Genomic DNA, 13,779 nt, shown 5'->3' on the forward strand with positions numbered 1-13,779 from the left:
AGGGAAACAATAACTAGAAATGAAAATTTAACCTAAGCCTAGGAAAAAAAACGTAGATATCTTTAGGCTTCGCCATCAATTCTCTCCCTCTTGGAGAACTTGACTCCGTCGAGTTTGTGGAAGATGGAATACCTTTGGCTGGCTCGAAGAGGTCAATTTGGAGTAATGGCCTCTTGTACTAGTGTGTGCATTTGTAGCTGTCTTAGGTGCAATCGGCAGCACGGCAACGGCGACATCAGGAGGAGGTGGCGCCCTCCCGTCTCAACCATGCGACGGGTTGCATTCCATGGCACCTTGCCCTTGGGCGATGTTAGCAGCAACGACTATGGCAAGGGGCTCATCTCCATCGCCAGCGGACTCAAATCGTGACGAGCGTCGTCATCCTATTCGTGTGTCGGGTGAGCGCCCACAGTAGGCTTTGATACCAGATTTATGTACCAGATCTACGGCGGGGGCGGTCCGCTCGTCCTTCTCGGGGATGATCGCCTCGGACTGCACGTCCCGCGTGGGGTGTCCTGGAAAGGTCTCGCGAGGGACCTCAATTTGATGAAGCTGACGGTGATGTGGTCTCCACATGGTCTGCGCCCACGTGGTCTTCGTCGAGGTGTTGGCAGGCCCCGTCGACTGGAGGGCAGGTAAGTCTACCGCTAAGATGATGAGACGGTGGCAAATTGTGCAGCGGTGTGCGGCGACCGAGGGCGGCCACGTGCGGTGATCCAGGGTGGCGTCGTGTAACGGCCGAGGGCGGCGGCGGGCGGCGGCTGAGGACGGGGGCGTGCGACAGCCGAAGGTGGCGGTAGCGGCGGCCGAGGCCGGCAGCGGCGTCACGGCAGCCAAAGGGGCGTAGGCGGCGTAGTAGTGGCCAAGCGGCGCGCAGGCAGCGCGGAGGACGCGGCGGCGTCGGCGGCCAGACGGCGGCGGCAGCGGCGCATCGTTGAGTCGGCGGCTAGGGGCGAGGCAAAATGGTGACGTAGCATACATGAATGATAGCGGCTGTTATGACGAGGGCCGCGGGGCAGTGGGGAAGACGGCGGGGAGGACGGCGGCGTGCGGCGATTGGGGCCGCGACGTGTGGCGGCCGAGGGCGGAGACGTGCAGTAGCCAAGGGCGGCGACAGGCGGCAATTGAGGGTGGCAGCGTGCGGCGGCTGAGAACGGCTGGAGGCGGCCGTCAAGGGTGGCTGGAGGTGGCCGTTGAGGGCGGCGGGAGGCAGCCGTCGAGAGCGACTGGAGGCAGCCGTCGAGGGGGGCTGGAGGCAACCGTCGAGGGTGGTGGGAGGCGGCCTTTGAGGGTGACTAGAGGCGGATGTCGAGGAAGGTTGAAGACGGCCGTTGAGGATGGCTGGAGGCGGCCGTCGAGGGGGGCGGGAGGCGGCCTTCGAGGGCGGCTGGAGGCCGTCGTCGAGGGCGGCTGGATGCGGCCGTTGAGGGCAGCTAGAGGCGGCCATCAAGGGCGATTAGAGGTGGTCCCGCGCAGCACACGGCGGCCCCGCGCGACGGGAAGTGGCCCAGTGTGATGGCAGTGGCCCAATGCAAGGGCGGCGGCCCCGTGCGAAGGCGGCTGCCCCATGTGGCGGGCGGCGGCCCTATGCGGTGGACTGTGGTCCCGCGCGATGGGCAGCAGCCCTACAAGGTGGGGGGCGGCCTTGCATGATGACGCCGGCCCCGTGCGAGGGCGACGACCCTGTGCGAGGGCGGCTGCCCCATGCGGCGGGCGGCTACACCGTGCGGCGGGCGGCTGCCCCATGCGGTGCAGCGGGTGGCGGTCCCACGCGGTAGGCGGCGACCCCGCGCAGGCAGCAGCCCACGCAGGAGACGGTCCCGCGCGGGCAGCAGCCCCACGCGAGCAGCGGCCCCGTGCGGGCGGCTGCGTCATGCAATAGTGGCTAATGCAGGAGCCTAGGGTTCCATCAGCATGTCCCGACGGAACAGGAGGGAGGGGGGCTAATGCAGGACAACTAGGGAAAAGAACGACTACGGGGATGGTTAGGACAACAACGGGTGGAGGGTACTAAACGGATTTGGATGGATGGATAAAACAGACCACAGAATTTCACGCGATCGAATTTGTTACTTTAAACCGATGAAATACTAGTGGTGTAGCCCTGTTCCTTGTCGAGGGCGGGAGTACTGTCTGCAACCACCGCGATGATGCCAAAGCACCAAATTCAATACTCGAATTCACGTCACGAGAGAAACTCACAATAGAGAAAATTTTAGAAAATTTCAAATCAAGTCAAATCTGATGGTGGTGGAAAATTCTCACGGAACACTAGATGAAGAACATGTTGACACGAAAGAGTTCAGGCGTACCTCGGCACGGTAGTGCATTGAGAGGTTGCGGGGAATTCTGTTCGTCACGAGACTAGGCGACTTCCGGGCGTTGCATGGCCCACTGAACGAGAATGTCTAGGCGTTTCGGGAATTGTACGGCCCTGGCAGAAAGCAAGACGGACGAGCAGATACGGACAGGGCAGGCGTGTGCGGGCACCGGTGCGGATGGCGTGCCTTGGGCGGCACAAGGATGGCAGTAGCCTTGGGCGGCCCTGGGCGGTAGCCTTGGGCAGCCTAGGGCTGGCTGTCCTAGGCAGCCTGGGGTGGCGGCCTTGGGTGGTAGCCTTGGGCGGTCTAGGGCTGGCTGTCCTAGGCGGCCTGGGTAGCGACCTTGGGCGGCCTTGGGCAGCCTTGGGCGATAGCATTGGGCGGACTAGGGCTGGCTGTCCTGGGCGGCCTGGGGTGGCGGCCCTGAGGGGTAGCCTTGGGCGGCCTAGGGCTGGCTGTCCTAGGCGGCTTGGGTATTTCACCGTGATCTTATTGATGGCCCGCGAGTCGTAGCACATTCTCCAAGTGGCATCTTTCTTGGGAGCGAGCAAGGCCGGTATTGCACATGGGCTAAGGCTTTCGCGAATTAAGCCTTTAGCTAATAAATCATTCACCTGGCCGTATAACTCATCGTACTTGACCGGGTCCATCCGGTAGTGTGGAAGGTTGGGGAGGGTTGCTCTCTGGACCAAATCGATGGCGTGTTGGATGTGGCGTAGAGGTGGGAGCTCATTCGGCAGCTCCGCGGGGAAGTCGTCGGCATACTCCTCTAGGAGTTGGGTGACCTCTGGAGTTGGGTTCTCATGACCCGAGTCAGCGACCCTGTTGGATAAAGTCACAGCGTAACATACAGGGCTGAGTTCCCGATCCTTCTCCAACTCTCGCCAGAAGATGCAACCGTTGGTGACAATGGCGGGAGGTGTGGTGCGTGAAGGGGCCGTCGTGGTCTGAGTGGGTAGGGACGATAGTTGTACCGACGGATACCAAATCAATCGTCGACCGCCATAGATAAGAGAGCACGTGTTTGCCCTACCGGCCAGCTGGACGTCATGGTCATACAACCATGGACGACCAAGTATAATACTACCAATTTTCATTGGTAGTACGTCGCACAACACCTTCTCGTCGTACGTACTCATCTTCAACGGTACGTAACACTACATCTTTACTGGGATCGTAGATGCGTCAATCCATGATACGTTGTACGGAGTCGGGTGATGAATCAAACGGAGCCCAAGTCGTGTAGCTGTATCCTCGGAAATACCGTTGATGCAGCTACCACTATCGACCATCAGCTTGTAAGCACGCCCACCAATCTTGATGTAAGTATAGAAGATGGACGTGCGCTGCGCGACGTCGATGGGTCGAGAGGTCAACGTGGCACTAGTAGGTGTAGGAGCTGCTCGTGCAAGCTCGTTGGTGCTCCTCGTTCGTGTGGCCTCCATAGTAGCGACGGGATGCATCGAAGGCGGGATGATCGGTGTGATTTGGATGTACCCAAGTGGATCATCCACGTCCTTGCCATCGGGACACTCTGCTGGATACTCGTTTACCTCGAGGTCATCCTCGGGCTGTTTCTCCACCGGTTGCCCATGTATGTCCATGACCAAAAGGGTGGGGCAATCGGTCCGTCGATGCCCAAAACCCTTGCATTTAAAGCATTGGATGGGCTGTCGTGGGGCATTTGGGGCCCTAGTAGTAGATATCACCGAGGGCATAGGCGATGCCGGCGCGGGGACTGGTGTCACTATAGGGGCAGGGGGGCGGGGAACTGTGGTGCTGCTTCGGCTCCAGGCTGCTGAGGTCCGCGTAGCCGTGGACGTTGCCGTCGTCTGAGTAGATCGGGGTGCAGCGGGAGTAGATGGCACGACATCGTCGTGGCTGAGCTCGTTGCTCTCAACAAGGCTATAGGCTAAGTCTACGGACGGAGGGTTCTACTCCAGGACCCGAACTCCTAAGTGAGGGCGAAGTCCATGGATAAAGAATGCGATTTGAATTTGTGGACTTTCCACAAATTTGCATCCCATTCGATATTCCTCAAAATCCTTGATGTATTCGGTGACCTTGCACTTCCCTTGCTTGAGATCCATCCATTTCAGCAAGAGACGAGTCATGTAAACCTTTGGGATATACTTATCCTTTAGCTTTCATGACATCTCGTCCCATGTGAAGGGATGATCTCCGCATCGTCGAGCAGCCTCCTTCTCGTTCTTCCAAAAATTTTTGGCTTGGCCTCCTAGGCGAGCCTCGGCGTATGCCACGCATAAGTACCATTGGAAATAACTTTCCAAGTCCGACTCCCAGTCTGTGTAATCTTGCGGATTCCGTGGCCCTTCGAAGATCGGCACCTCTATTTGGATGCTCTCCTAGATCATGGCGCGGTGTGCCTCTCTCCGTCGCTCATGTTCGTCCTCGGGGTGACGAACAGGAGGGCGACGGGTTACACCCTGCTGATAAGCCTGGTGCTGTGGATCCGGGTAGTAGGCATCTTGGCGAGGTACCGGAGGGTAGTGTGGATGCTCCTCCAGATATCCATAATGCTGGGGTCGTCTCGGCGGCACCAGGGAGGGTGCTGGGTAGGCATACTCTGGGTGTGGAGGATATGCGTCTGTCCTCCTAGGTTGAGGGGAGTTTTCGGGCGGATACTCCAGACGAGGTGCGTAGTCGTAGTCGGCGGGGTATCTCGGCGTCGCTTGAGGTGGTGCCGGGGGCTCCTCGTAGTGGGCTGGCGCGGGTGCTGGCGCCATCCTATAATAGGGCGGATAGGCTGAGCTACCGCCATATGTGGCGGCCTCCGGTCGACGGGTAGCAGGCGAATGCTGAGGGCTACCTGGTAGGGACGAGTAGTGTGGAGCATTCGGTACTGGTATCCGGTTAGATTTAGGGGCCCCCTCATGAGGATGCTCATGACGGTCAATAAGTTGAGAACTCCTGTTCTCGGGTGGGTAGTAGTTCCTATTCGGTGGATAGGAACGGTCGTCGTAGTAACGAGGTGCAGGATACTTCTCCCAGGAGAAAGGAGTTCTTCGTCGTTCCCCGTAGTCGTGCTCCTAGTCTTCTCGTTGGTGGTAGTGAGGTGGAGGCACCTCAGGATCCCGTGGTCAGTGCGTCGGAGCGGGAAGATCCGGCATCGGGGCCTTGCCGGGGCGTCGGGGCACCTCGCTGGCCGAAGGGTCATCATAAGGCTCATTCACCGAGGCCCTACGTCTAGGTGCCGGGGTGAGGGATCGCCGATCTTCGGAAGCTCGATGTGCTGGTGGCGTCGTTTTTTCGCGAGGCATCGAAACTCGAGGAGCGGGTTCCCTGGGTAGTGGCGGAGGAGGTAGAACTACCTCCTTGTTCTCCAGATGATCTAAGGGGAACCGTTCGCCAAATGGATCTTCGGGAAGAAGATCCCCTATGATGAGATCATGGTCACGATCTTCGTCCCGTTCAACTAGGTCGGTATCCCGACACTGGGCTCGCGTACGAACCATTCTATGGTCAACCATCCACAACCTAAATGTCTACGGGTATGCACGTGATGGATGCGATGAAATGACGTGTATAATGCGGATGAATTTCAAAATATGACGTGCACAATTCAATAAAGTTTTCAAGTGATATGCTACCGACGTGTTAAGCGAGAGCTAACACGACTAGCTTTGATACCAATATGATGTAATACGATGACGGTCAGGATCGATCGGCTCGTATTACATCACAAGAGACGGTGAACAGGTTCATATTATCAATGAAATGAATGCTAATTAAGAAAACCACGAATGAGCGCTAGAGGACGTCCACGAAGGGGCCGAAAGTTGACATCAATCAATAAAGAGATATTGATCCTAATCAGACTCCCAAATGACCCTTAGGACCAATGAAGACATCTAAGGAATGAGGGGCGTCTGACGGCCCAGAGATGTCCGAGGTCTAAGTCGACGACTGGATCCTTTACCGCAAGAGAACCCTATCGTTCGACGAAGTGGCTATCCTATAGCTAATGATCACGAGATCGGCAGAGGAATAGATAAGGAGGGACGGCACTGAAGACAGGTCATAATACTGGAATTGATGGAGGAGAGACGAGTGGGTACCTGATTTGACGATAGTCCATGGCACAGTAAGTGCTCAGGATGCTGGTTGACAGTAGTCCATGGCACAGTAAGTGTCAGGATGCTGAAGACGAAGATGAACCATCACGCGAGCAGCGGGACAGGATGTCCACCAACAACGGCAAAGGGGATGGTGGAGGCGGCTTCAGTGGCGAGCGGGCGGTGGACAGTGGGTTGAGCGCGCGGGCGGCGGGCCGGCGCGCGGCCTGTGCACGATGGAGGGCGGAGGTGGCCTGTCGGGGCGCGCGCGGGGTAGACGGGGTTGAGCGCGTGGGGGGGGGCCTGCACGTGGATGGTGCAGGGCGGACGACGGAGACGGCCTGATGTGGGCGGGCACGGGGTAGACGGGCTAAACGCGTGGTCCGCGGGCTTGCGCACGGACGTTGTAGGGCCAGCAGAGACGGTCTGGCGAGGGTTTGCGCACGGGGTAGACGGGCTGAGCGCGCGGGCGGCGTGCCTGCGCGCGGACGGTATAGGGCGAATGGGGGAGACGGCCTGGTGAGGGCGCACACGGGATAGACGAGCTGAGCACGCGGGTGACGTGCCTGCGCGCGGCCTGTGCAGGGCGATCGGCGTCAGTTGGGGAGATTTGGCGGCAGCTCCAAGAACAGGTTTCTTGAAGGTGCACCACCAAGAATCCCAAGATGAAGGAGTTTCTTGATCCGGGAACACGCTCTTGTGTCGGTTGACGGAATCTTGGGGGAGGGTCGACGGCGACGGATACTCGGAGTGATCTCGACGGTGACGGTTGACGACACCTCTCCCTTGATGACGCTTTCTTGAATCCTTGAGACCCTTCGGAGTGATCTCGACGGAGGGCTTCTTGGCATCAAGAAGGAACGAATTTTTGAATCTTTAGGCAACCCGGAGTGATCTCGACGGGTCGTTGAAACACGATGCCATGGAGTGATCTCGATGTGACGATGCGGGCTCTACCCATGGAGTGGTCTCGACGTGGGCAAGGATAGCCAACCCTCTCTACACGCTAACTACGATACGGTGGAGACAAGAGTTGGAAACTTTTCTTCAACAAATGACTCAAACCTTCACTTGGGCATGCTATCCCCTTATATAATGAGGATAGGTGCCAAGTGAGAACGTGGGGGAGGACGAACTGTCACGAGACGTGGTTCGGCCTCTCCTTACAATTGAAAAAATAATAATAATAAAGAAACATGACAAGGACGAGGCCCAACACCGGCCTAGTCCATAAGATCTAGAGAAAAAATAACGAAACATAAAACAAATGAAAGGGAAGATAATATGCTTACGCGGAGTACTTAAACTCCAGGTCGCGAGCATCGGCGCGAGCAGCCCGTCGTGGCTGGAGACGTCTCGTCTTGGTTGCAGCTGGGTGATCCTCCATCACTTGGGCGGCCTACGGCTGGCTGTCCTGGGCGGCCTGGGTGGCGGATGGCGTGCCTTGGGTGGCACAAGGATGGCGGTAGCATTGGGCGGCCCAGGGTGGTAGCCTTGGGCGGCCTAGGGCTGGTTGTCCTGCGCGGCCTAGGGTGGCAGCTCTGGGCGGTAGCCTTGGGCGGCCTAGGGCTGGCTGTCCTAGGCGGCTTGGGTGGCGACCTTGGTCAGCCTAGGGCGGGCAGTCCTGGGTGGCCTGGGGTGGCTGCCTTGGGCGACCTAGGGCGGGCTGCCCTAGGCGGCCTGGGTGGCTGCCTTGGGCAGCCTAGGGCGTGCGGCTCTGGGCGGCGGCCTTGGGCAGCCTAGGGCAGGCTACCCTAGGTGGCCTGGGGTGGCAGCCTTAGGCGGAGTGGTTGGCTGCCTTGGGCGGCCTAGGGTGGGCTTCCCTGGGCGGCATGGGCCGACGGCCTTGGGCGGTCTACGGCGCCGACCTTGGGTGGCCTGGGGTGGCAGCCCTGGGCAACCTGGGGTGGCAGCCCTGGGCAGCCTGGGGTGGCGGCCTTGGGCTGTCCAGGGTTGAAGTCCTGGGCGGCCTAGGGTGGCTGCTTTGGGCATCCTGGGACGGCTGCCTTGGGTGGCCAAGGGCGAGGGAAGAGAGAGGGGGAGAGAGAAGGGAGACAAGAGGGAAGGAGAGAAAGAGAGGGATGGAGAGGGGGAGAGAGGACGGAGAGGAAGGCGACCGGCGACGCGAGGCGGTGACGGCCGCGGAGACGGTGGTGGTAGGGTTGGAGAAGGGATAGGGGAGGCTGTGCAGTCCTCCGAGAAGAGTTAAAAACAAACTAAGTTCTTGAATAATGACTGCCTAACTGTTTCTCGAAACAATGGCCTATACATATTGGCCTTGGAGGAAAGAGAAAATACAATTTAAAGAAATAAAAATAAAATAAAGACGAGCGACGTGGTTTCACGTCACGTCTGGGGGAGTTCTGGATCTGCCTCTAGCGACGTGTCAGGACGCGTGAGGGGGCGTGCGTATGTGGAGACGTGCTTGATGTCGGCGTGTTGACTTGATTTGGTGACGATGGCGGCAAGTCTTCAGCAGTCGTGTTGACTTCAGACGATGGTGGTTACGCGTCTGGTGTCGATGTGTGGACGTCGTCACCACCATGGGCGGAATGGGACGGGCGGCCAAAGTCAGCCCCGTTCTCGTTGTGCCCTTCTCTCTCTCACCCTCTTTTCTTTTTCTCTCCCTTTTTTCTTGATTCCTTTTTTCCAAAAAATCAAAAGAGACTTATCTTCTTCTTAACCTATGGGTCATATATATAGGCCCCATGAGGAACAAAGGGAAACCCTAACTAGAAATGAAAATTTAACCTAAACCTAGGAAAACAAATGTAGATAACTTGATGGCTTCGCCATCAAGACTCAAGCAGGGCTCTACACTCAATCTGCTCTATCAGCAATCAATTGGGGTATAGGACCAACTGGGGTATTGCTATTCTTTTCCTGATAGCTGGTCATATGTATAGGACCAACTGGGATATTGGTCATGGCTTGAAAGACATTTTAGAGGCTCATAAAGGTCCATTTACTGGTCAGGGCCATAAAGGTCTTTATGAAATCCTAAGAACGTCATGGCATGCTCAATTAGCTATTAACCTGGCTATGTTAGGCTCTTTAACCATTATTATAGCTCACCACATGTACGTCATGCCCCCTTATCCATACCTAGCTACTTACTATGGTACACAACTTTCATTGTTCACACATCATATGTGGATTGGTGGATTTCTCATAGTTCGAGCTGCTGCACATGCAGCCATTTTTATGGTAAGAGACTATGATCCAACCACTCGATACAACGATCTATTAGATCGTGTCCTTAGACACCGTGATGCAATCATATCACATCTGAACTGGGTCTGTATATTTCTAGGTTTTCACAGTTTCGGCTTGTATATTCATAATGATACCATGAGTGCTTTAGGGCATCCTCAAGATATGTTTTCAGATACCGCTATACAATTACAACCCATCTTTGCACAATGGATACAAAATACCCATGCTTTAGCACCTGGTACAACCGCTCCTAGTGCAACAGCAAGTACGAGCTTAACTTGGGGGGGAGGTGACATAGTAGCAGTAGGCGGAAAGGTAGCTTTATTACCTATTTCGTTAGGTACCGCAGACTTTTGGGTTCATCACATTCATGCATTTACGATCCATGTGACTGTATTGATACTACTAAAAGGTGTTCTATTTGCTCATAGCTCCCATTTAATACCTGATAAAGCAAATCTTGGTTCTTGTTTCCCTTGTGATGGTCCTGAAAGAGGGGGCACCTATCAAGTATCCACATGGGATCATGTTTTCTTAGGTCTATTCTGGATGTACAATTTGATTTCGATAGTCATTTTCCATTTCAGTTGGAAAATGCAATCGAATGTTTGGGGCATTATAAGTGATCAAGGGGTCGTAACTCATATCACAGGCGAAAACTTTGCACAGAGTTCCACTATTATTAATGGTTGGCTTGGAGACTTTTTATGGGCACAGGCAGTTCAAGTAATTCAGTCTTATGGTTCTTCATTATCTGCATATGGTCTTTTCTTCTTAGGTACTCATTTTGTACGGGCTTTCAGCTTAATGTTTCTATTCACTGGTCGTGGTTATTGGCAAGAACTTATTGAATCTATTGTTTGGGCACATAACAAATTAAAAGTTGCTCCTGCTACTCATCCTAGAGCCTTGAGTATTATACAAGGACGTGCTTTAGGAGTAACCCATTACCTTCTAGGTGGAATTGCCACAACATGGGCATTCTTCTTAGCAAGAATTATTTCAGTAGGATAATGGCTAGGAGGATTTGAAAGGCATTATGGCAGTAAGATTTCCAAGGTTTAGCTAAGGTTTAGCTCAGGACCCCACTACTCGTCGTATTTGGTTTGGTATTTCTACTGCGCATGACTTCGAGAGTCATGATGATATTGCTGAGGAACATTTTTGCTTCTCACTTTGGTCAGTTAGCAATGATCTTTCTGTGGATGTCTGGAAATTTGTTTCTCGTAGCTTGGCAAGGAAACTTTGAGTTATGGGGAAAGGACCCTTCACATGTAAGACCCATTGCTCATGCAATTTGGGATCCTCATTTTGGTCAACCGGCTGTAGAAGCCTTTACTAGAGGAGGTGCTCTTGGCCCAGTTAACATTGCTTATTCTGGTGTTTATCAGTGGTGGTATACAATTGGATTACGCGCCAACAAGGATGTTTATACTAGAGCTCTTTTTCTATTATTTCTTTCTGCTATCTCTTTAATAGCAGGTTGGTTACACCTATGACCTAAATGGAAACCAAGTATTTTGTGGTTCAAAAATGCCGAATCTCGTCTTAATCATCATTTGTCAGGACTTTTCAGAGTAAGTTCCTTGGCTTGGGCAGGACATTTTAGTTCACGTAGCAATTCCTGCATCGAGGGGGCAATATGTCAGATGGAATAATGATGTAATACGATAGCGTGCCGGGATTGGGCGGCTCGTACTACGTCACAGGATACGGTGAACAGGTTAGTGTTATCAATGAAATGAATGCTAAGTAAGAAAACCATGAATGAGCACTAGGAGACGTCCATGAAGGGGAGGAGAGTGGACGTCAACCACTAAACGAGATATTGATCCGGATTAAACTCCCAATGACCCGTTGGACCAACTAAGACGTCTAAGGAGCGAGGGGCGTTTGATGGCCCGAAGATGTTCGACGCCTAAGAATCAACGATTAATCTTCAACCACAGGAAGAAAACTATGTCTCGATGAAGGTGGCTATCCTACAATGATTATCGGAATAAAACCCGGCAGAGGAAGAGATAGCGGAAGACGGCACTGGAGACAGGTAATAATACTGGAAGTAATGGAAGGGAGACGGAGGGGTACCTGATTGACGATAGTCCACAGCGTGGGAAGCAGCGTAGTTGACCGATGGCCGAAGGTGAGTCGACAGCAGGATCGGGGGGGATGATGGCGGCGGCGGCGGATGGGGCGAGACCTCTGAGTGGAAGGTTTCTTGAAAATAATCACCCAAGAAGACTGTGATAGAGGGGCGTTTCTTGATCTTCTTGGAGAGTTTTGGACGAATCTTGGAGAGTTTTGGATGAATATTGGATTGATCTTGGTGGAGGGCGATGGCGGCGGCGGAGATGATAGCAGCCAAGAAGAGGATTCTTGGAAGTTTCTTGGGGCCTAACAACCCAAGATTCCCAAGGAGAGGGTGTTCTTGGTCTGTAGGGGGGCGCTGACACTGGCGGAAGGTGCGAGACCTCCAAGAGGAAGGTTTCTTGAAAATAACCACCCAAGAAGACTGTGATAGGGTGGCGTTTCTTGATCTTCTTGGAGGGTTCTTGACGAATCTTGGCTGTCGGTTGCCCTCTCACACTTCCGCCCCCTCGCCGGGCGCTTAGCCATCGACAAGCACGAACACGGCGGTGGCATCTCCGTCTACATCGATTGCGATGACCGCGGAGCCGCGTTCCGCCTTGCCGCCGCAGACGGTGTTCACGTCGCAGATGTGGAGGCCAGGTCTAAAGACGTCCCTGCCTTTGTCAGCGAATTGTTCCCATGCAATGGCGCCATCAACTACGACGGCGTTTCCCTACATCTGCTCGCTGTCCAGCTGACGAAGCTCGAGGATGGCGTCTTCCTCGGCTGCTCCTTCAACCACGTCGTCGGCGATGGAGCCGCCTTCTGGAACTTCTGCAACGCCTGGGCCGAGATCTCGCGTTCTCCAACGTCCCGTCTCGCCTCTGTTCCGAGCCGGTGCTCGAGAGGTGGTTCCCGACGGTTGTAGGCCTCCAATAAGGTTGCCCTTCGCCCACGAAGATGAGCTCGTCGAGAGGTACTCGCCGTCGCGGAGAGATAAATTCTTCCACTTCTGCGGCGGCCGCCGCCGCTCAAGGCGGAGGCCAACGAGGAATTGGGCACGGACAAGATCTCGTCCTTGCAGGCTCTCACGGCGACCATGTGGCGGTGTGTTACCCGGCGCGACGTATCCCGAAAATGAGACGGTACAGTTCGGGCTGGTGGCGGACGATAGGCAGCGATTGAGCCCGCCTCTGTCGGGGGTACTTTGGCAACTCTATCTCCCGATAATAGCCTCTGCTACGCGGCGAGCTTGAGCGCGGCATGGGCTGGGCTGCGGGAAAGATTTACTGAAGCGATGAACGGCCATAGTGATGAGGCGATCAGGAGGATGGAAAAAGTGGATGGAGGCCCAGTGGTGTACCCTTACTGCGTCGATGGAAACATTCTGCGCGTTAGAGCAAGCTCGCCCAGGTTTGACAAATGCACGGGTGCAACTTTGGGTGGGGAAAGCGGTGGCGTGCGCAGCAACTCGGAGAAGCATGTGGGAGTATTTTGGCGTATCCTGGCAGGGAAGGTGGCGGAAGTATCGACCTCGAGGTCAGCCTCTCGCCCGACGTCATGGCCGTGCTCGAATTAGATGCGGAGCTCAATCGGGTTCGCGGCGGCAGCGTAAGGCTGCTTAGCTCGACGAACCAAGTCGCGGCCGTTATTTATGAGTCCACTTACGAGGTTCGAGCAACCGAATACTGAATGGTTTTATTTTTTGGTTTTTTGCATTATTGTTTTTTGGTTTTGACTCTTTCCTTTGGCTGCTTGACTCCATTTAATATGTATACCCTTCTTTGTATGATCCTCGATGAATATTTCAGATTGGAAATAAGCGATCCTTTGCTTCCACCCCTCTGCTATCCCCGTTAATTTACAACGTTGATTCTGGTTTGCATGAAGCGATGCATAGGGTCACACACTTCAAGGATGATAAAGTGTGGTACATAGTAATTAAATGTAAGTAAGTACCTAAATCTTGACAACCCATCTCCCAATCTAAGTAATAATGGTAAATAAACACAATAGATTTCTTCCCCATTATCTTTATATTCTTTTTCAAAATGTGCATAACTCTTGTCACACGATGTGTAGACTAATATCCTAAT

General features: G+C 54.5%; 1 protein-coding gene across 1 annotated transcript; it reads left to right on the top strand.

Annotated features, from left to right (window-relative positions):
- The first annotated feature begins 11,949 nt into the window (after positions 1 to 11,949).
- LOC144703395 (uncharacterized) lies at positions 11,950 to 13,375 on the top strand. The gene is made up of 4 exons (XM_078575576.1): positions 11,950 to 12,044; positions 12,161 to 12,604; positions 12,917 to 13,076; positions 13,151 to 13,375. Exons 1-4 carry the CDS (start codon positions 11,950 to 11,952, stop codon positions 13,373 to 13,375), a joined length of 924 nt encoding a protein of 307 aa, XP_078431702.1.
- Positions 13,376 to 13,779: the final 404 nt, after the last annotated feature.

This window comes from Wolffia australiana, chromosome 5 (assembly GCF_029677425.1).
Source record: "Wolffia australiana isolate 7733 chromosome 5, ASM2967742v1".
In the NCBI taxonomy this organism is placed as follows: Eukaryota; Viridiplantae; Streptophyta; class Magnoliopsida; order Alismatales; family Araceae; genus Wolffia; species Wolffia australiana.

What these genes read in the sequence shown, in the direction of transcription:
- LOC144703395 (XM_078575576.1), top strand. Translation starts at nt 11,950, where the DNA reads ATGGCGGCGGCGGAGATGATAGCAGCCAAGAAGAGGATTCTTGGAAGT. An exon ending in CCAAGGAGAGGGTGTTCTTG is followed by an intron (nt 12,045 to 12,160) that starts GTCTGTAGGGGG and finishes ATCTTCTTGGAG; the next exon opens with GGTTCTTGACGAATCTTGGC. An exon ending in TCGATGGAAACATTCTGCGC is followed by an intron (nt 13,077 to 13,150) that starts GTTAGAGCAAGC and finishes TGGCGTGCGCAG; the next exon opens with CAACTCGGAGAAGCATGTGG.